We start from the raw sequence: 23483 nt of genomic DNA, 5'->3' as shown, positions 1-23483 counted from the left end.
GACAGACAAAAGGATAAAGAAAATGTGGTACTTATATGCAATGGTAATATTACTCAGCCATAAAAAGGAATGAAATTGGATCATTTGTAGAGATGTGGATGGACCTAGAGACTGTCATACAGAGTGAAGTAAGTCAGAAAGAGAAAAACAAATATCATATATTAACGCATATATGTGGAATCTAGAAAAATGGTATAGATGAACCGGTTTGCAAGGCAGAAACAGAGACACAGATTAAGAGAATAAATGTATGGACACCAAGGGGGGAAAGTGGCAGGGGAGGGTGGTGGGATGAATTGAGAGATTTGGATTGACATATATACACCAATATGTATAAAATATATAACTAATAAGAACCTGCTGTATAAAAAAATAAAAAAAAGAAGAAATCAATCTGTAGATTTAGCAAAACACCCATGGAATTGCATCATTCATCTTTATATAAATGATGTTATTATGGGTAGGCAAGTCACAGTGCTTTTTTCTGGAAGGTATCAAGTAAATTTGCCGAGTATTAAAATCAGCCACACTTACATAGATTGTTGCAGTAATACAAAATTTACTATTTTTAAAGTTATTTACAATGGTATATTATATAATAATCCTTCTTGACTAGACTTTAAAACTTTTGATTATATAAATGGCTCTGTGTTCAATGGATTGTCCAGTTACAAAAATATTTCACATTTTCAGCTTAAGAAACATCCACCATGCCCTTTCTGGTAATTTCACACATGTTTTATTTTCAGTGACAAATGTTCTACTGAGTGGCTTATTGCTAGAGTGTCCTAGCTGTCCTAGTAGAGTGAGACAGGCATGTGAGTAGTACGTTCCAACAGCGACTGCAAGGCAACTTCCATTATTACTCAAAGAGCATGGATTTTTCACATCCTAAGGAAAGGAACTAGACACTAACTTGCCCCTACAATGGTTGCATTTGGGGGAGATGTGCGAAATGTTATTCTTGTTTTTGTTTGCAGGAATATTGCTTTAAAGCGTTTTTTCCCCACATATATAACATTGTCCATTACTGCCTCAGTATACTCTTTGCATGATACAAACAAACAAGCCCCCATGCACTAGCCATTCACACCAGTCTCGCACCTGCTAGCTAAAAAATTGAAATTACACACTGGGAAAAGTTTGAACAAAAGAAATGTAAGCAGTATAATCACATTTATTTTCTTAAACAAAATAAGAATAAATGTGTAGATTTTGAGGATGCAGCTGTTTACTATTTACTTGAATTTTTAGTGAAGAGGTTTTTGGTTTGGGGTTTTCTTTTTGTGTTTTTGGTTTTGTTTTTGTTTTTAGCATATACAAGGTTATATCTACAAATTAAGCTCACTATTCTTTATGTGTTTCCATACCTTTAAGTTACATTGCTTTAAATATTGCTGATAACTGAGGTAGCAAAAAGTTCTAGTGTATTTAATGCATATGATGTCTCATATTTGAAATTATTTCCTAATCTTTTTATGTGTGCATTGGCAATTTTATCATGAACAACACCTAACTGCAGTTCTTGGTTTATTTCAGTAAAGATACATCAGAGTTCTTACTTTTCTGATCTACTGAGGAATAATGAAGTAACCCAAAACCTAACTGTTGGCATTATTGCCACTAAACCTAGGATCTGAGAAAGATGATGGATTGGGTGGTAAACAATGGCATCAGTGATTTGCCATGTTTTGGGTTATTACTTAGAGAAAAAAATCTTGAATTCTGAATGAAAGTGAAATACAGCCCAAGATCCATTGTGTAAAAGGAATGTTTTAATAAACTAGTTACTATTATAAGAAGAAACTAAAGCTAAAACACAAGTAGACTTTTCTAATAACGAATAGCTTCTTTTTTTTTATTGGAGTCTAGTTGCTTTACAATATTGTGTTAGTTTATACTGTACAGCAAAGGGAATCAGCTATACATATACATATATCCCCTCTTTTTTGGATTTCCTTCTCATTTAGGTCTCTGCTTAGAGCACTGAGTAGAGTTCCCTGTTCTATATAGTAGGTTCTCATTAGTTACCTATTTTATACATAGCATCAATAGTGTATATATGTCACTCCCAATCTCCCAATTCATCCCACCCACTCCCTTCCCCCTTGGTATCCATACATTTGTTCTGTACGTCTGTGTCACTATTTCTGCTTTATAAATAAGATCATCTATACCAACTTTTTCAGATTCCACATATATGCGTTAGCACATGATATTTATTTTTCTCTTTCTGACTTACTTCACTCTGTATGACAGTCTCTAGGTCCACCCATGTCTCTACACAAATGACCCAATTTTGTTCCTATTTATGGCTGAGTAATTTTCTATTGTATATATGTACCACATCTTCTTTATCCATTCCTCTGTTGATGGACATTTAGGTTGCTTTCATGTCCTGGCTTTTGTAAACAGTGCTGCAATGAACATTGGGGTGCATGTCTCTTTTTGAATTATGGTTGTCTCTGGATATATGCCCAGGAGTGGGATTGTGGATCATATAGTAGTTTTATTTTTAGTTTTTCAAGGAATCTCCATACTGTTCTCCATAGTGGTTGTATCAATTTACATCCCACCAACAATAAATGCTGGAGAGGATGTGGAGAAAAGGGGACCCTCATGTGAATAGCTTCTTAAATAATCACTTCCATTGACTTATACTGAGCATGCATGATGTGCTAGGCATTAAACTGGGTATTGTAGATACCGATATGAGTGAGCTGTACCTTACCCTTAATGCAGCTTAGCCATGGAGACAGACATGAATAATTTCAACCTAATGGGATAGTCCCACAGAGTACAGACAGCAGAAGGAGACATTGTTTTTTGAATACAGCATGTGTACTCTTACCTTAGGTTTTAAGCATCTTCTCTTCCATTTTCTTGGAACACTTTTCCCCCAGATAACTGAGACGTTTATTGTCTCACTTCTTCCAGGTCTTTATTTATATCACTGTATCACTGATTCCATATTTAAACTTGTAACCTCCATCCCAGCATTCCTTTTCCTCTGCCCTTGCTCTAATTTTTCCATAGTACTTGTCTGTCTGATTTATTACAATACTCCTAGAGCCTGTAACAGTACATAGCACAAAGTGGGCCCTCAGTAAATGAATGAATGTATTTCGCTTGGAGAGTTTGGTTAGTCTTTATAGAGGCAGTGACACAAAAGCTGTGTTTTGAGGAAAATGTAGTTCTTGAGTCTAAGTCAGGTGAAATTTTCAGCTATGCCTCCTAGTCTCGAGTTTAAGAACAGGTCAAAGAATAAAATGTCTCTTGTGGAAAGAATCATAAACCTAGTGAAGTGTAAACTAACACAGGCAAGGCATGGAAAATGTTAAAAGATTTCATAATCCAGTGCTCATTGCATAGAATAAATACTAGTGGTGTAGGACAGTGGTCCCTAACCTTGTGACCAGTGACCAGTTTCATGGAAGACAATTTTTCCACTGATGGGGTGGGGGAGGGAGGGGGGCATGGTTCAGGCAGTAACGGGAGCGATGGGGAGCAGCAGATGGAGCTTCCCTCACTCGCCTGCCACTCACCTCTGCTGTGTGGCCTGGTTCCTAACAGTCCGCAGACCGGTACCAGTCTGTGGCCCTGGGGTTGGGAACCCCTGGTGTAGGATATTTCAGTAAGAAATAAACTAATGAAGGTCAATGATTGGTAATGATTTCAGGAAACTCCGAATTAAATGTTAATATTATGTACTTTTTATGAACATCAGAGTGGAAATATACACTTTATTTTCAATCCTTCTTTAGTCAAATTTCAAAGAATTTTTCTACCATAATAGGCAACAAAGACTTACAATTTAAGATCTTTAGGATAGGGTCTATCAAGCAGTGAATACAGGATAGGAATTTCTGTGTTGATTACTCTTCTGTTATATGCTGGGCGTATGATGTTCTATTGCATCTCTTTTTCTGAACAATTTTCAGATAATTAAAGTAATATATATATATATACACATTGAAAATTTGAAAAACTTTTGTTCAGAAAACATAAAGCAAAATAAAATATAGTATAAAGATGTAAATCAAAGTCAAAGTGCCACTCTTGCTATAAAAATCTTTTAAATCATAATAGAATTTTATCTTTTAAAGATAATTTAAATGTAACCCATTTTTACGCGGATAAAATATACAGGAATTAATTTTGTCACAGTGTTTCTGTATTCATTATGTAAACCAGTATTTTTATTTCAGAAAGTTTCTTATATCTTTGTTTTATAATTTGTTAAGAGAATCAAAGAATTTAAGTGCTAGATGTATTGTTTTGGCTACCTATATGATAATGTGTAAATTTCCAAATTACTTGTTTTTCTATCAGTTTTTACTCATTAATTAAAATTGGAAGTGACAACACCCGACCTGCTTATCTCCAAGAGGCTGGATAAAATAGAAATGAACTACGCATGTACAAGTGCTTTATACAAATGCAAACATTATTCTAATATAAGACAGGAGTATTTCAAAGCACATTCAGTTTTGTTTCTGGCAGTAGTGAAGTGATATATTTTTTAAGGTGGTTTTTATTTTTTGCTTTGTTTGTTTGTTTGTTTGTTTTTGCGGTTCGCGGGCCCCTCACTGTTGTGGCCTCTCCCGTTGCGGAGCACAGGCTCCGGACGCGCAGGCTCAGCCACTCTGAGGCATGTGGGATCTTCCTGGACCAGGGCATGAACCCCTGTCCCCTGCATCAGCAGGCGGACTCTCAACCACTGCACCACCAGGGAAGCCCGGTTGTTGTGGGGTGTTTTTTGTTTTTTGTTTTTTTGTGTGGTACACGAGCCTCTCACTGTTGTGAGCCTCTCCCATTGCGGGGCATGGGCTCCGGACGCGCAGGCTCAGTGGCCATGGCTCACGGGCACAGCCGCTCCGCGGCATGTGGGATCCTCCCAGACTGGGGCACGAACATGTATCCTCTGCATCGGCAGGCAGACTCTCAACAACTGCGCCACCAGGGAAGCACTCCCAGTTGTTTTTTTTAAGTTGAGATATAGTTCACATACCACAGAGTTCACCTTTTTTTTTTTTTTTTTTCGGTATGCGGGCCTCTCACTGTTGTGGCCTTGCCTCTCCCGTTGCAGAGCACAGGCTCCGGACGCGCAGGCTCAGTGGCCATGGCTCACGGGCCCAGCCGCTCAGCGGCATGTGGGATCTTCCCGGACTGGGGCACGAACCCGCGTCCCCTGCATCAGCAGGCAGACTCTCAACCACTGCACCACCAGGGAAGCCCCAGTTCACCTTTTTTGAAGTGTACAGTTCAGTGGGTTTTAGTATACTCACAGTGTTTTGTAACCATCATTACTACCTAATTCCAGAACATTTTCATCACTCTAAAAAGAAACGCTGTACCCATTAGCAGTCACTACTAATTCAAGCTTCTCCACAAAGTGGTAATTTTTGAGGCATAATATTTAAAGAACTTATGTTGAACTGAGATTTATATTGCATGTGAAAAAAAATCACTAATAATCAATTATAGGCCACTGAGCAAAAATCATAAATCAGAAATCAATAAATAGTGAATTTTATTGTTTTCTAATCATGGGCTCCTGAGAAATATAATTGAAAAAAAATTATATTTCACGTTGACCATTATATTTTATGTTGTCTTTCATTTGTGTGTAAATGACAATTGACATAGCAATACATGACATAAAATAAGATTGTATTTGGTATTTGCAAAGCCTGATTCTGTCCATGTGAACAGAGAATCATGCATACTCATAGGAACCAGCCTGTTTTATTGTCAAAAACCATGCTAACTAATACAAATAGTCACACACGTTTGAGGAAACAGTTGCATTATAAAGAAAGACTTTTGTTTTATCAAGTAACAGCTACAAGCTATGTAAAGTATGACCTTTAAGAAACAGATGATAACCTAATCCTAAATAATGCATCATTTGAGATATTTTAGTCATTGCCTTTTTAAAATTCTTTTATTCAGCTCAAAATTGTCCTTGGCAAATAAAATAGCCCTGTTTTTACCATAGTCTTTCACAATAGCTTTCTTAATTACCACCGTATTTTTGCCATCCTTAAATTTCTTGACTACCAACTTTCAAAACAGAGATTTTTTTTCTTGAAGTCAGCAAATATACTTTGTTTAAGCATGTATTATATTTACAGTAAGTGTCATCATTTTGGTTTGCATGAGTTTAATATACATTAAAATGGTGCTTTATAAGAACGTAATGCTTAAGTTTTGAAAATAAAGGCTACTATTAGACAAGAAGAATATTTAAGTCAAACCTGCATAGTATTAAGAATGAAATTTCATCACCTTCAAGTGACAGAGGTCTTAATTCTACATCATTTGAAAGTGGTTGTATCATAGTAACAATGCCAACACTAAACACGTCATGCAAAAGTAGAAATGTAATAGTGAAATGAGCCACTGAAAGGAAGAGTCAGTGACCACATAATATTTCAGTTTCTATTATATCTAGTAGCAATCTGGTTAAAAAGAAATGACAGTTGCCCTGAAGGAAATAAAGTGGAGGTATTATTGTAGTTGTAGTTTGCAAAGAAAATTGCACTGTGTCTTGACTGGATTATTTCCCTATCCTTGCAAACTATCCCCACCTCTCTGGTGCTGCTTCTTGCCTTCTTTATACAAATTGAGTTTGTATCATCTAAACTCATAGGGCCCAGGGGCCTTTTGGTGACAGGGAGGAGGAGGAAAGGGGGAATTAGAAAAAGAAAATGTGACAGGCAGTTTTGAAAAGAAAAGCAATTTTCCTTGTGGGTCTGTTTCTAAACAGGAGTTCTTCAATGCAGTCTTTTGCTTCTGCAGAGCAGTCAGTCAGAATCAAGCGCCATGCTTGTGCTGTTTTGTGGGGCTTGGCACTGACAGGTTTTATTTAAGAGGGGTGGGGATATAGGGAGATCGGATGTGGGGAAGTCAGTATTTTGGCTGTATCAGCCCTAGAGGCAGAGTTAGCACTTGCATTGGGACAAAAGTATTTGTAGTCATCAGATAACTTTGCAGTCAGCTTCAATAGCATCACTCTGTTTTTTTTCTACTTTTTTTTTTTTTTTTTTTTTTTTTTTGGCAGCCAAGCTCTTAGTAGAACCATCTGTCTTTCTATTAGTATTTTTGAGGCCTGTTTTGAAGCCACTTTGCTTGGCAAAGTCATTTTCATCCTTGGAAACGATTTTTAAAAAAAGTTCTGTGGCTTTTTGCCGAAGAAGACTACTATGTAAAAAATCCACATGGCTGTTCATTTTTGTTCTAAAAGAATATGACTACTTTGTCTTTGTCTTGAATCAAATGAAATTAGAGGTGATACAACTTCAGTGTGACTGTTGGCTAGTGAGAGGCAGGGATTGCAATTTGAGCAGTGTTTTTATGTTTCTGTATCACTCAATGAGATTGTCTTTAGTCTTCCAAGTAGATTAATTGGAAGATAAATTGGCTCCTTTATTCTAAATTTTAGTGTAGGGTTTGTTTTTTTTTTTTTTTTTTTCATTTTCTAAATACCATTGCATTGGGTCGGATAAACTTACAAATCGACTTTCTATTATGTGAAATGAGAAAACACAGACTATTCATGGTCATTGACGATCCCATGCCTCTTCTTGCTAATGGTGGAAAGTCAGCTTTGTTATCCTGGTTACTCCAGTTTGGGTAATTATATCCTGCCTACCTAAACCCCTCTTGTAATCTCATTTGGAATATTATATTTTCCATTTTCTCAAAAACTGCTGTATAGTGTCGCTGTGTGCTTCTAAACAGCTGCTATGCTCCCCACCAAAGGTGGCTGAATTTCAGCTGGAGGTGAATTGATCCCTAAATACCATGTGTGCTTGAATACTATGGTACTCACCGGACTAAATTCTTGAGGAACATTTGGAAAGTTTCAGATTTTACATTTTATTTGTAATTGTGCTGACTTAAATGATATAGCTGCCTTTCATTTTAACATTTGTGTATGTAGCTTAAACAGGTCTTCTACCATAACTTCCTGTTTTTTGAGCTGTCACACAAACTGCTCCTTGGTATCATGGAGTAGTCCCTCTAGTTTTCTGATTCCTATATTTTTCCCAGTCAAGTAATGCCTTCCAGGCCTCTCTTCCTGGGGTGAAGTCTAAAGCCCATTGTCGTTCAAAAGCAACTTTGATTTCCTCATAACCTATCATTGCTGAAGCCCCCCCTAATTCCCTGACTTTCCCCAACCTGTGACCAGAAACTCAGAAAAATCACAGAACAGGGAAGCCTGACAGCATCATAGTTCATGTGGTCTCTTCTCAGGCCTTAGACTTTTCCATCACCCCCTTTAGTCGTCTGTGGTTACTTTCTTTTTCATTTCTCACAGTAACCATCCAAAGCTTCCGTACCTTTGATGAACTCCCTTACTCAGTCCCAGCAACTCTCATTTTCAGCATACGATTTTGCCTTCAACATTGAGAAAATTTCTTCCGTCGGAACTGATTCTCCTTACCTTCTCGTTTCCTTACCGGTAGAACGTTATCGGCTTAGAGCCACTTGTATAGCTTCATTCATCAGGGCCCAGAGAATGAGATGTCATTCCCAGGCGAAGCGGATCCCTACACCTCTGCCTTGCCTTTCAGCCTCCTCTATAATTTTGGTCCACACGTTAATTGCTCTTTCCTACATTTCAAATTCTCAATTTCCATTTGCTCCTTCCAGCCAGTAAAGGTGCTGCTACCTAAAACTCTGCTGCTTAAATAAAATCTGTACATCCCTACGCAGCTGCCATCAAATGTCTCTCCTAATGCCTCACCCAGCCTTCTCTGAAGAATCTTCTACATTTGCCATCCCCTTTATTTTGCCTGTCATTCAGGGCTCAACCTTTTGGAATATGCTCGACCTTTCAGAATATCCATTCTAGTGGATTTGTTGTTGTTAGATTCATCACCATCTTCTAATAAACTATTCCAGAAGATATTATTTTTGTCTCTAAAATACTCTTTCTGCTACACTTTTCACTATTAGGCACTACCTCAACCTTGATATTCCATTGGATTTTGTGATACTGTACTCAAGATTTTCTTTATTCTTATCTTACCTCTCTGCTCTTAAGACTCCTCTTCCTCTGCCCTTTGTTGAATTATTGTTGCGACCCAGATGGTTTTAAGCTGTCTTCTCTTTATCCTTCAAACCCTCTTTAGATTATCTAGTTCACTCTCATCAACAAGTGATCCCCCAAACCATAGCCTCTAAAAATCTCTTCACTAGCTTCAGACTGCAGTATCAGTCTGCTAGTAAGGTATCTCCAATGGAACATTATTTAGGTACCTCAAACACATGTGTTCAGAACCATATTCTTATCTTTCCATGAAAACTATCAGTATGCCTGTATGTTTTTTTGTTGTTGTTTCATACCAGTATAAATAGTTACATAAACTAGACACCTGAAAGTTATCGTGACTCTCTCCTCTTCTTCTTTTCTTACATATATAGTTTCTTTTTTTTTAGGTACAGAGATTTCTCATATACCCACACATTTATAGCCTCCCCCATCATCAACATGTACCTAGTCTCCACGCTTTGCCTCTCAAATCTTTTCTCCCTATGCCCACCAGAGTATGCCACCTAACCTACTTAAATGGTCCCCAGAGCCTACAGGGGGAATCTCAAGTTTCTCACAGTGAAACACAGACCGATTCAAGCAGACTTTCTAACCCTGGTTCTCGCTTACATTTTTTGCTGTTCTACACTGCTTGGTGGTTTCCCCCTCACATGATATTTTTTCTTGTCCCTGATAATTTGCTCATTTTTTCTCCCATCTGCTTGGAATTCTTTTTTCACACTCCCACCTCTTTGCCTGGCTAACTCCTACTTATCCATTCAGACCCTACACCTGCTGGACCTATCTCTGTGAGGCCTGCCTTGACTTCTTCTGGCTGTGTTAGGAGTCTCTTGTTTGTGCTTCCATAGTATCCCATACAAGTGTCTATTGTTGAACTAATGGCAGTGTATTCTAATTATCTATCAATTTGTCCGACCAGACTTAGAGCTTCTGGAGAGCAGGCATTGTATGTGAATTCATCTTTATATTCTTAGTTACCAAAAAAGTATACATTCTAGTTAGTAGAAATGTTGATTGAATGAATAATAAACAGACCCATGGGACTGGAAGCTAAATTAATAATCTTAAATATCTACTTGATATATTAAATAGTTTCAGGGAACCACTGAAGGGTTTTGAATAGAATATTTACATAAAATATAAAATATTTAACTATGAATAATTGATAAGTATTTACTTGTTCTTTTACAAGTGTGATAATGTGATTGTGTTGGATTCGTAAAATTTTAGAGGGCAAGATTACATGCAGTACCTATGTGGTAGAATTATAAAAAGTGTTAAAACATAATATTCTATCTTAAAGTTTAAAAAAATACAGGAAGTAGCATCTTAAATTTATTGTGAGTTATTCAGACTTGTGAATAACATGCCCCCATTAAAAAGACCAACATTTTGTGACAAAAGTATTTTGTTGAAACTTAATTATAAATGTCACACATTTTAAACCTTAATTAGGAGCTTTAAGGGAATTCATCCATTAAATAAAAGAAAATAAGTGAAGTTAACAGTGAATAGGATTTGGAAATAGTCAAAACTGGCAAATACGAGAATGAAATACTAACATTATAACAAATTTGTTTTAGAATTTATCCAGGAAACATTATACTGTTTTGATGTGATACGTCCTTTTCTCCCAAAGGTGGGCTAATTTTCAGCATCAAGGAACTAAAAATTACTTAAGATACAGCAGTAATACAGTTGGTGCTCATTATTTGTGCTAGTTATTCCTATAAAGTTGCCGTGAACACTGAATTATCAAATACTGAACGATTTTGCTCCTGGAGGGAACACAAAGTTAGGTTCCTGAGAGCCTTTGGTCACACTATTTTCATCAACTGATCAACACATAGTCTTGTTTTATGTGTGTTTCTGTTTAAAGACACCTTATTAATATTTATTATTGATTCTATGTGCATTTTAAACAGCAAAAATCACTAGAATTTCTTTCTACTTTGCACAGGTCTGTGAGTAACCACAAAAGCACCAGTACAAGTAAATTTGGGAAGGATACAAGTAAATCTTATTGAGTAGGCAAATTGGCAAATACAGAATCTGCAAATAATGAGGATCAACTGTTTTTGAAATGTGTTTTTAGTTGCATAGATGAATTAACCACACATTTTGGATTGTATATATTTTACTGTTTCCTTTATTCTGAATATTACTACAATGCTCTGTAATTTTTCCTATGCTATTCTAAAGTAAACACATCTTTGGGACTATGAAATTAGGCTTATTTTTCATTTTAGTTCTTCCTCTCCCTTGTAATTCCTCGTGCTCCCCACCCCCAACTTTTCCCAAGTGTTGGAAAAGAGTATTAGATTGTTAGGAGATGTTTCAGTGTTAACTTTGCTCTTACCTAAATGTGGGATCTTGAACAATTTATACGGCCAAGCTAAGTCTCATTTCTTTATCAGCACAATGATTGTGTTATGCCAGATAATCTCTAGGCTCTCTCAGCCTTAAAAGTGTTATTTTACATTTGTGGATCTTGGAAAATTCAGACACTAAAACAAGTTACAATACTAAAGCAGGGGCTTCCCTGGTGGCGCAGTTGTTAAGAATCCGCCTGCCAATGCAGGGGACACGGGTTCAAGCCCTGGTCTGTGAAGATCGCATATGCTGTGGAGTAACTAAGCCCATGTGCCACAGCTACTGAGCCTGTGCTCTAGAGCCTGTGTGCCACAACTACTGAGCCCATGTGCCACAACTACTGAAGCCCATGTGCCTAGAGGCTGTGCTCCACAACAAGAGAAGCCACCGCAATAAGAAGCCCATGCACTGTAACGAAGAGTAGTCCCTGCTCAACACAACTAAAGAAAACCTGTGTGTAGCAACGAAGACCTAATGCAGCCAAAAATAAATTTAAAAAAAATTTTTTTAATAACTAAAGCAAAATGTTTTTTAATAATCATAATAAAATACAGATTTTTTAAAGTGACAGAATTTATTGCAATTTAATCTTAAAATACTAAAATTTTTTCCTGAAAAATTATTATAAATTATTAGAATATGAATGAATTACCTGGGTAAAACCTGTCACACACAAGTAGATAGACTTATGTACATGCAACAACCAGTTAAACAATATAACAAGAACACATTAACTTTATGACAGCAAGAAAAGTATTTTTTAAAAACCTTAAAAATAAAATTGCCAAGAAAACTACAATAAGTATATGAAGCAAAAGAAGATTTGAATAAATTAAAAGATATAACCTGTTATTGGCCATCAAGCCATTAGGTTAATGAATTCAAAGAGAAATTCCATATCCTAAAATTATTGTGGAAAAATAAATGTAAATAAAGCCAGGCAGGAAATATTTGAAAAAAGAAAATAGTAATGATAGAGTACTGGAAAAGCAAAGCTTTTATAATTAAAACATCATGTTACTAGAACATGATAGGCAGGCATATCTGTCCATTACAGAAGTATGTAATAAATTTCTATATTTCCGTATTACTTTTCTATTTCTTCATGAATGCATAATTCTAAGAATCATGGATTTATCATGATGTATATGACCTTTTATCTATACATTAAGAATAAGAGGACAAAGCAGCTGGTATTTCATGCTGCCATTTTTCTCCGGTGAAATTGAATTCCTTCCTGGTCGTTAAAGAACTTTGTTTTCCACAGGCCTTTTGTGGACATTTGGAGGTGGGGCACGAAGAAGTAATTACAAAGACAGGACTGTATAATACATTGTTCTTCTTTATTTATGAATTATCAATTCCTATAATAATTTCAGCTGCTGCTGTAAGCTCTAGAGTTATAATAATAAATAAGTTACAGCCTCTTTCCTAAATAAGTTCGTAGGTCATAAGGGAGGCTCAACTTATACAAGTAACTATTATTCAATACAGTAAGTATTGTGTTAGCTTTATGAGGTTAAAGAAGTAACAGTTCTTTTTCTGCCTGAAAATTGGCACCATAAGAAAGAAGTGCTTCACAGGCCAAGACATTATGTAGGTCTCAGATGCCTTTGAAAAATAAGTAGAATTTTGCCAAGAAGGAAAGAAAAAGAGAAATGACTAAAAACAGAGGAGAAGATACTTTTGAGCCTGTTCAAGTGTGGAAAAACACCTAGTATGCAAGGAAGCCTTCCTGACCCATTGAGGCAAAAGTACAGAATATCTGAAGGAGGGCAGCAGAAATACCTGGAAAGATGGACCAGGAACAAATTGTGAAGAATCCTGAATACCATGTGAAGGGATTTGGTCATTATTCTCTAAGTAAAAGCAACCATCAAAAGCTTTTCAGAAGAGGAGCATGTGAAATACAGATACAAGACTCATTTAGAAGGAACTCTATGAGGAATATAGTTTAATGTCCTGTGAGCACCAGACCTGTAATAGGCAGAGTATCCCTTCAACTACTTATATACCTGAAAGTCCTTTGTAACTCAAGGCAAACTATGAAGAAGACAAAAAGATTTGTTGACAGTGACATCAGCATTCTTTAAGACAGTTCTTCTCAAACCTGGATGCACATTGGAATCATCAGGGGAATGTTAAAAAATGTCGATGGCTGGGTCTCACCCCTGTTGATTCAGATTTAATTCACCCCTGTTTTCTAGGAAACAGTCTGGGCATTGAGAGTTTTTCAGAGCTTGCCAGGTGATTCTAAAATATAACTTCAAGTTTAAGAACTACCGCACTAAAATAAGAAGTTATTGTTTCTGCAATTGTAGAAGTTATTTTCCCCAAATTTTAAGGTCTCTGAAGTTTGGATGACTCTTACAACCCTTGTATGTGTTTCATTTGAAATTCCTTTCTTCTTCCCTCTAAAGTGCTCTTATTAAATTTATAACCATCTTATACATTGTATAACCAATGGTGTCTTAGAAAGGAGGAGATGTACTATATAAAATATAATAACTTACAATGAAATAAAAAGGATACATAGTAGCTAGCGATAACCCTTAACCAGCGTGGCTAGTTTGTTGTTTCTTTGCTTGTTATTCTGGTCAGTATCCTCTTCAATACAGTGTCCTTCAATACAGAACTAGCGCCCATGCTGTTTTGCCTTCAAACATCTCCCTCTTGTTTCAGGCCCCTTTTTCCTACATACTTGCTCGATACACACTTTCTAATTTTTGAGACTTCAATCGTTTTCCATTGGTGTCTACATAAAGTTTATCTTTTCTCCAGTATGTTCAAAAAATGTGGGCTGTAGTAATATAAGCTTTTTAACGTTCAGCTCTAACCTTAAAACATTCTCTTTTTGTTTTCCTGGTTGTGTTGTTCACTTTTAATTTCACTCTGGTGGCAGTGATAGGTTTAAAATCCTTTTGGCTAAAAGAAATACTTTGCAATTTGGAGTCGTTTCTGAAAGCAGAGTCCTCATTCTTACAGTGCTTATTCCTCTGGCTGGCTGGCTGGCACTCTCTCTGTCTCTCTTTCTCTCCCCTCACCCTTCCTCCTTCTCTCTCTCTCTCTCTCATCCCCTCCTCCACCCCCTCAACACACACACATGCGCACACACACACACACACACACCAAAATCTCAGAAATACCTCAGAGGCTTACTATGAAAGATGAAATGGTGCAGAAAGTGAAGGTGGACCTTTAAAGTGAGAAATTATGAGAATTATCAGAATCATGTGTCTAAGAATGTGCAATGCCAGTGAGAGAAAGGGAAAACAAGTCCGGAGATGTTTCAGAGTTGCTGTTAAGGTTAGCGACTGAATGAATTTTTTGTTTGTTTGTTTGTTTGTTTGTATATGTGTTTGTTTTACTTTTAACCATTATCCCCACTGTAATGTAAGCTGCATGGGCATAGGATCTTGTTTGTTTTGTTTACTATTATGTCTGTACTACCTAGCTCATTTTCTTATACATAGTATGTGTTCATGAAATATTTATTTGTTTTTTTTCCAAATAACTGACTGAATGTGAGGAAGAAATAGTAAAGGAGAATAAAGTGTCAGATGTGATCTTTAGCATGATCCTAAATTCTCATTCGTATGTTCTCTGACAAACACTAACCAATAACCATGTCCACCAGAGAAATCTTGCTTAAATATTTGGAAAAAAATCCTAGGTATTTTAGTAAATGACAACCTCTGCATTAGTAACAATGTGACATAGCTGCAGAAATGACTGCACTAGTTTATATTTCTAGAAATTACTGTTCAATTAAAAGAAAATAGTGATTCCATTGTATTAGATTATTTATTTACTGATATGAACCCTACATCCTCAGAGTGACACCAGAAAATTAAGGTGTATTCTAAAGATGGCAACCAAAAGAGAGGCCGTGTGGTTGATGAGTGGTTCAATTGCCTCAAAAAGGATAGATGAATTCAAAATATCCAAGGGACTAGATCATAGACATGGTTTTGACTCCCCCATTCCATGGCCACAGGCAAGTCAGTTTTCTTTTGGCCCAGTTACCTCTTCTATAAAGAATGGGGAAAGTCTTCATTACTCTCTAAGCTTTCTTTCAGCTCTTTTATTCAAGAACTTAAAAAAAACCTTAGTATTATGCATGAACATGAGAATTATCTTCAAGTAATGAAGAGCTGTCCATATATAAAATGATACCAGTTTAATTTTGTTTTAGAAGGTAGAATTAGTCCTAACAGGTGAGATTTACAGAAGGAGATTTTAGTTCAACCTAAGGGATACTTTTTTAATCATTATATTAATGCAGTAAGAAAAGACTTGTAGTGTGAAGTATTGATGCTTCATCACTGTAAAGGATATCGTCATGTAGGGAAATTATTCACCAGGTTAGAAAGTGAACTTGATAACAGCTTCCAGGTAAAGTATTCAGTATTCTGATTCTCCTGTCTAAAGTAGTCCTAAGACATAGCCTCACATCCAGGGTTCTAGCAGGCTTGTATGCCAGTATATTGAATTGAATAATTTTTTTCTTATATCATAAGGGTGGGAGGATGGGAAGCATGGAGTATGAAAACTTCTTCTCTTTGATTCACTCTAATACATTCAGCAGGTTCAAGGTCAACTGCCGCCATTAATGATTCCTGTATTCCCTCCCGATCAACGGACACTGGCTGCAGCTGCCCAGCAAGGATTCCTCCTTCCTCCAGGCTTCAGCTATAAGGCTGGATGTAGTAAGTACCACTGATTTTTCACTTGGGAGTGTGTGGAGGGCATGGCTTTAGGCAATTTAATATTCCTGCCACACCAAGAAATTAGATCACCCATATAGCATTTTTATTTTAAAGAGGAAACACACAGAAAGTGTAGAAAAGGATTTATGTTGTATTTAAGAGCTTAGATTATTTCTATGCTTCTGAAGCCAATATTTGCTTTGTAAAATTTTGTTACATAACTTTCATTTCCAGTGTATTCTTAAATTATGAATATAATTTTCAGGTTCAATTTATTTTTATGTAGGTAAGACAGGAATATGCATTTTAATAGCTTTCCATTGCCCTTTAAGATAAACCCAAGTTTCCTAATGTGAATCAGTTGGCCTTCCATTATCCGTCTCCTCCCTACATTTACAACCTAATTTCTCATTAGGCTTCTTTTTGTTCTTAGAGCGAACCATACTCTTTCTTGACTTTGGACTTGAATTGTCTGTGTTCACTCTCCTTGGTTTTCTGAACCTCTTCCAGCTCAGGCAGGGAAAGCTGGCCTGATCTAGTTAGATCCCTTTCTCCAGGTTCCTTTGGATCCTGTGTATTTCCTTTCACTTTAATTGTAAAGTCTATGAGGGCCAGTGCTCATTCTGTCTCACGTATTGTTATATCTAAACTTTTAGTACAATTTCAACTATTTGTTGAATGAATGAATAAATGATTGAGCATTCATTACAAACAATACAAGGGCATTTTTACACTAAGTGATGGGTTATATTGAGATAACTGTTTATATTGCTTATCAACTTTACTTGCCTGTGATTTTATGACTTTTTTAAGGAAAATCAAAATTATACACTGTGAGTTTTGGAAACAATCTAATAATTGAAATATTTTCATTGAACAAAATAGAATACCATTGAAAACAATTAGCAAAGTATTATCATTTTAGATATTTATATAGAATATTATTTTGTAAGTTCCAGTAGATTTTGGTTCGTTTATATGTTAATAAATTGTCACATTAGCATCTTGCTATGCTTCAACACTTATTGCATTTCAGAAATTCTTCTGAACATTACTAGGAATCAAATCTGCTTCCTGTTAAATGATGTTTTGAATTTTCATATTTAACATTTATTCCTAGTTTTTAAACTTTCTTTATACAGCAATGAAGAAATGGGATGTAATATTTTAAAGCCATATGAGTGAGTAGATTGCAACCATGGAGTCTAGGTAAAAGTGAACTGAACTGAGGAGTATAAAACTTCATACTTGTGGGCTTCCCTGGTGGCGCAGTGGTTGAGAGTCCGCCTGTCGATGCGGGGGACACGGGTTTGTGCCCTGGTCCGGGAGGATCCCACATGCCACGGAGCGTCTGGGCCCGTGAGCCATGGCCGCTGGGCCTGCGCATCCAGAGCCTGTGCTCCGCAGCGGGAGAGGCCACAGCAGTGAGAGGCCCACGTACCACAAAAAAAAAAAAAAAAAAATCATACTTGTAAGCACTTTGCTCTTTGCAGTTTTAAACATGGCTTTTGCACATCTTTCTCTTGACTTTGGTTTCCTGTGTTTTAAGACGGTGGTCTCACTCTGGATCCTTAATGTATTTATTTAATATTATTTGTTGCATAATACTATCTTTGTAGATTGATTCATCCAGAAACACCAACTTCTTTGTATAACTAAGGACTATATTTATATCCTAAATATTTAAATTCTAAAAATAATTTAAACTTTAAGAAGAGAATTTTAAATTCTATTGCTACATTGATTTCTGAGTTTTTAATTATAAAAGATTTTTTGTTTCCCTTTACCTAAGAAATTACTATTCACATTAAATGCATGTTGCCAATATGTTTTTCATAGCCTTGGTTACTAAAATGAAAAAAAAATGACACTTTTAAAAATCATCAGTTGCCTCACACTGCACCTGCAATATGTACATAGAGACTAGTTCTGTTTTTCAAAAAGAAATTTTGTAAGCAACTGTAGACATAAGTCCCATTAGCGAATATTGTGCTGAAGAGAAAACCACATTGAGTATGAACAATAGCATAAAAGGCCCCCCTTTTCCAGGGGGCCTGGAAAAGGTCAAGAACACCTCTGCCTCACTCCCATTTGACAGAGTTGGCATAGCAAATTTGTTCAGTGTTAACGTAATGTGGCGTGGAGAAATGTTTCCCTTCCTAAAGGTGTTAATATATGAACCATTTGATATTCATACCTTCAGTGCTTAAAGTTATAAGTGATACCACTTCTTTTGTATCCTGGAAGTAAAATAGAATAAAGCCTCTACGGCTGCTGGAAAGCTTGAAATAAGCATCATGCCAAACTCTAGAACGAAGAAAAAGCCAGTAGTAAAAGAAAGTGCCACCCTTGCTGACACTCTCACACTGTCAGTTTGAATGAGGAGCTGGGTGGAAGCGATAAATACTCCAGACTACTTATTTCCTCCGTAATCATGTTGCAGGAAAGGAATCGAGGTAGGGAAAGAAATCTTGACATCTTCTCTCTTCAGTGGGACTTCCTGTTTTATTCCCCCCATAACTGTCAATCATATGTCACTTCTCTGGCTGTCATTTGTTTTAATTTGAGTAATATCACAGAGTTCTCAATGAAAGAGACATTGACTAATCCATCTTGATTTGAGTTTCAAGTAAATATGAAAGGTATACTATTTTTTGGTATCAAATACTCTCAAATGCTTTTCATTAATCCATTCAAGAAAGTATTGATGATAAATTTTTCTGCTTAGACTATGTGTTTTGATGAATAAAATTAAAATCTTTGAAACTACACATGAAAGTTAAAATGTTATCAATGGGGAAAAAATAAAAACACCAGTTGGGTAACCTAACCATCATCAATTGACTAAGTTTCTTCCTTTTCCAAAAAAGAAGCTTCTAGTTGGAAATAAAGGTATTTTCCCTTTAAGAAATATGATGGTAGAAACACGGTGTGGAATGGACACCTACAGAATGTAGTTGCTGGAATTCCTCTTAACTGCTAGAAAGCATGTCATTAAACAATATAAGAATAAATTAATAGCACAGCCAGAGACTTCAGAGCACACTGGCTAGATAGAAAAGAAGCTTTAGAGAATGTTGTAGTACACTCTTATCTATGAATATGTAGGTCAGTTTACAAACATTGATACATTATCAGAATTTCAGTTCTGTTTTGGTGTTTGCTGTTAGTGAAATCAAGCATGAAACCACACTTCTTCATGAATCTATATCTAGTTATTGCCTTTCTTACTTCTTTTTTAAAGTCTAAAAATACTTCCAGACTTCTACGGAGGTAAAAATAATGGTGTATTATTAAATGGAGTGCTTTAAATATGTATAATAACTTGAAAAAAGTTATGTAAAAACACTGGTTTAACATTCAGGGAAAAAAATAATGAAGTAATCTGTATTTTTAACTTACCAGTTCTGTGAAAATTGTCAATTCAGTTGCTACATGTTAAACACACCCCAGATTTTATATTGCACTAATTTAAAATCCCAATTTTAAATTATGTTTATGGGTACTAGCTCATTTTAATCAGAAAACAATCATTGAAGTCCTTGAAATAAATTTGAAAAACTAAATAACTAAAAACCTGGGAATTCCCTGGTGGTCTAGTGGTTAGGATTTGGTACTTCACTGCTGTGGCCCGGGATCAATCCCTGGTTAGGGAACTGAGATCCCGCAAGCCACGTGGCTAGGCCACAATTAAAAATAAATAAATAAATGCTAGTTCCAATTCTGAATTATAAACTGAATGTATGTACAAATGAGTTGGTTCAAGTATACTCCGGATGGTTGAAGAGTCTGAGGACACAGTCCATTTGCTTCTGCTGGAAAGTCTGAGTGGAGTCCTAAGCTCTTAACCAAAGACTTGAACCTGTGAACTGCAAAGCTTGTATCAGGTAGATTTTGGGGGTTTTTTATTTTTATTTATTTATTTAGGCTGCGTTGGGTCTTCGTTGCTGTGCGTGGGTTTCCTCTAGTTGGGGTGAGCAGGGGCTACTCTTCGCGTGGTGCGTGGGCTTCTCATTCTCTTGTTGCCAAGCATGGGCTCTAGAGTGCGGGCTCAGTAGTTGTAGTGCATGGGCTTAGCTGCTCCACAGCATGTGGGATCTTCCCGGACCAGGGATTGAACCCATGTCCCCTGCATTGGCAGGCGGATTCTTAACCACTGTGCCACCAGGGAAGTCCCAGGTAGATATTTTTGAAATAAAATTTACACATCTTTGACACCTGCAGAACAGTTTTATGTTGGCAGGAAGAGTTTTGTGCTGGCTCATCATAGAAAAAAATCTACCAAATTCAAAATGAATTTGAATATGTATGCTGGTTTTAGCCCAACATTTTATTTATTTTTAAATTTTTTTTGAATTTTATTTTATTTATTTTTATACAGCAGGTTCTTTTTAAAATAGATTTATTTATTTAATGTATTTATTTATTCATTTTTGGCTGTGTTGGATCTTCATTGCTGCACGCGGGCTTTCTCTAGTTGCAGCGAGTGGGTGGGGCTACTCTTTGTGGTGGTGTGCGATGGCTTCTCTTGTTGCGGAGCACGGTCTCTAGGTGTGTGGGCTTCAGTAGTTGTGGCTCGCAGGCACTAGAGCGCAGGCTCGGTAGTTGTGGCACACGGGCTTAGTTGCTCCCCGGCATGTGGGATCTTCCCAGACCAGGGATCAAACCCGTGTCCCCTGCATTGGCAGGCGGATTCTTAACCACTGGGCCACCAGGGAAGCCCCTAGCCCAACAGTTTAGACTTGAGAGGGACGTTTGAGATAAGGTGGTTGAAGGTCGTGAGTTTCGTCATACCAGTTTCTCTGACCCCAACTTTCAGTTCTCTTTCCACAACACTCAGCTTCCTTACACCCCAGCTCCCCACTCAGGTTAAGTGCTGTTCCTTCAGAGCACATATTTTATAGGCAGAAAGGAAAGGAATAGGTGCTTCTCTTTTTACTAATGACTATAGTCCTCTGCCTCTCTCTTTGTTTGGGTGTAAAATTTCTAGCCACGTAATTCTAATAGATGCTTCAGAAATTTTTGACAGGAAGACATTTTATGTGGAAACTTTTAAAAATCTACAGGAAGTCAAAATCCAATAAAATAACCCATTTTCCGTATATAGTAGGAAACAGTTGTTAAAGAGTTGGCTTGATAGTTTGGCCCCAAGTGTCAAATTGAATGTGTCACATAGCTACAGGTACAGTATCTTTCCCTAGAGATGGGCTATAGTTCCCAAACTAATGGGCTGTAGTTCCCAAACTGTGCTAAGATACCAGGGTGCTGAAGCTAATTCACAGGAGCACACAGGATATTTTACAATTTCAAGGAAAATACAGAGGCATATCTCAGACCCTGCATAAATTACCTGAGTTGTTTGAAACATATTACTTAATAAAATGGAGCAGTTGGACCTTTCTTTAATCTTAGGAGTGTGAGGAAAGAATTATTGAGCCACTGATGGTTCCCGAATCCAAGATTTAGGAACTTGTGGCCTAGTGTATTATATATTCATTTTTTAAATGTTATAACCTTTTTACTTGGAAGTTATGGTTGTTGACCTATCATGTTACAACCACAGAACAGAATATTATAACAAAATTTATCTTGCACTTACAGGGATATGTATAATATTATTCAGATAAGCAATTGATTTGCCTTATTGTGCTACTTTAATTGTCCTGTGCAAGTTGTTGAGATTGTTTCCTGACCTACAAAACGGATTAATATCACTCATTTTACTGAATTGTTACAGAGATTAAATAGGATTATATATGAAGCAGTGCCTACCATTGTGTCTATCTTATTAGGTTACTTATAAATGATGGATACTGTGTATAATACCAGCAAAACATACATCCTGTGCTCCTCTCACCAAAAAAAAAAAATATATATATATATATATATTATATTAGAACCACACCCAGCAATTAATTACATTTCATGTCCTATATAGCAGCGGTCCCCAACCTTTTTGGCACCAGGGACCTGTTTCATGGAAGACAATTTTTCCACGGACCACCGGTGGGCGGGGGGCGGGGTTCAGGTGGTAAGGCCAGTGATGGTTCAGACGGAAATGCAAGCGGTGGAGAGCGGCAGGTGAAGCTTTGTTCGCTCACCTCCTGCTGTGCGGCCTGGTTCTGCGGACTGGGGGTTGGGGACTCCTGCTATATAGGATCAAATTCATTCTGCCACCCCTGAACGAGACTTCCTCTGACTAGGAAAATGCAGTTGTTTAGAGAAAAGTATTTTAGTGCTGATGGAAACATTTGTCTCTTAACTCTTTTAATTATAATCACCAAGTTTTAAACCTTTTTATTATCATTTTACACTTGTCTATTAGAGCTCATGTTGGAAAAGATCATGTGATTTTTTTGAAAATGTATTTAGTCATTGTTTTGGCTATATGAAGCTAGAAATACATTCACATACTCATTCTGCATTTTAACACATTGATTAATTTTTCAGAAATGTGCTAAATAAAATAGCCATATAAAGTTACTGATTGAAATATTTAATTGCCTTCTGAGATTAGCTTAAATAAATAGAAGTCGATGAGCCAAGCTGAATAAACTTAAAATATGCTGTACTTACTCTTCATCAGTTTTCTGAACAGTATTTCCGCTTCCAATAAAAAAGGAAACTCTTAGTTAATTAGTTCCTCATATACCACGATAAAATTAATGTTTAGGAGTTAAATACCATAAACTTCCTCAGGCACATTTGCCGATGTGTTCCTGTTTTTAGTTAATGTCACATGTTTCATTGTTTAATGGGGGTATCATGTGGGTTTCATTATATCTCTCTGGTGCAGAGGGTCCATGTGTCTGGCATTTTTAGGAGACTGCATGCTAATTTCTGATTTAACTATGTCAGCTGTGTCAGCTGACATACAGGTCAGTCAGTGCTGAAACAATCACCAAATCACAAGCTAAAAACCATTGACATGGTATGCTTTTATTGAACTGACAAAATAGGAAACATGTGTTGTCAGGATCACATACTGTAGGTTCTTTGTAAATAAGCAGAGAAAAGAAGATATAATCACATCTTCAGGCTTCTGTGTTTGTGTGTGTTAGAATTATTGTGCCCAGCTCTTCCGTTTACCTCCCCTCCCCAAACCTTAGAAACCAATGACGTTGGGCAAACCTGACTTAGTTTAGAGCTTTGTAAATATTTATTTTTGTAATGAAGAACTTCATACCTAAACAGCCAATCATTTAAATTCTCATCTTAGATTGGTGACATAAAAATATGAAATGATTAAAAACTAAAGAGAACTGAGTGCAGAAAAAGTATGTAACATCGCACAATTATATGGTGACAGCCACCCTCCAGTTCTCATGGAACAGCTG

At 36.6% G+C, this 23483-nt stretch overlaps 1 protein-coding gene across 10 annotated transcripts in view; it reads left to right on the top strand.

Moving 5' to 3' along the window:
- SOX5 (SRY-box transcription factor 5) overlaps positions 1-23483 on the top strand; it is a 1022130-nt gene that overhangs the window by 871462 nt on the left and 127185 nt on the right. For 7 of the 10 annotated variants that reach the window (XM_081248196.1, XM_081248197.1, XM_081248195.1 and 4 more), the window contains one exon: positions 16023-16146. In XM_081248196.1, coding sequence (XP_081104322.1) covers positions 16023-16146 — 124 coding nt within the window. The remainder of the gene's footprint in view (positions 1-16022; positions 16147-23483) is intronic. The other 3 variants (XM_081248193.1, XM_081248200.1, XM_081248194.1) reach the window with 1 other exon arrangement.

This window comes from Mesoplodon bidens (assembly GCF_964165515.1).
Source record: "Mesoplodon bidens genome assembly, chromosome: 11".
Classification (NCBI taxonomy): Eukaryota; Metazoa; Chordata; class Mammalia; order Artiodactyla; family Ziphiidae; genus Mesoplodon; species Mesoplodon bidens.
Note: the sequence above shows the minus strand (reverse complement) of the source record. Positions and strands in the feature narration are given on the sequence as shown.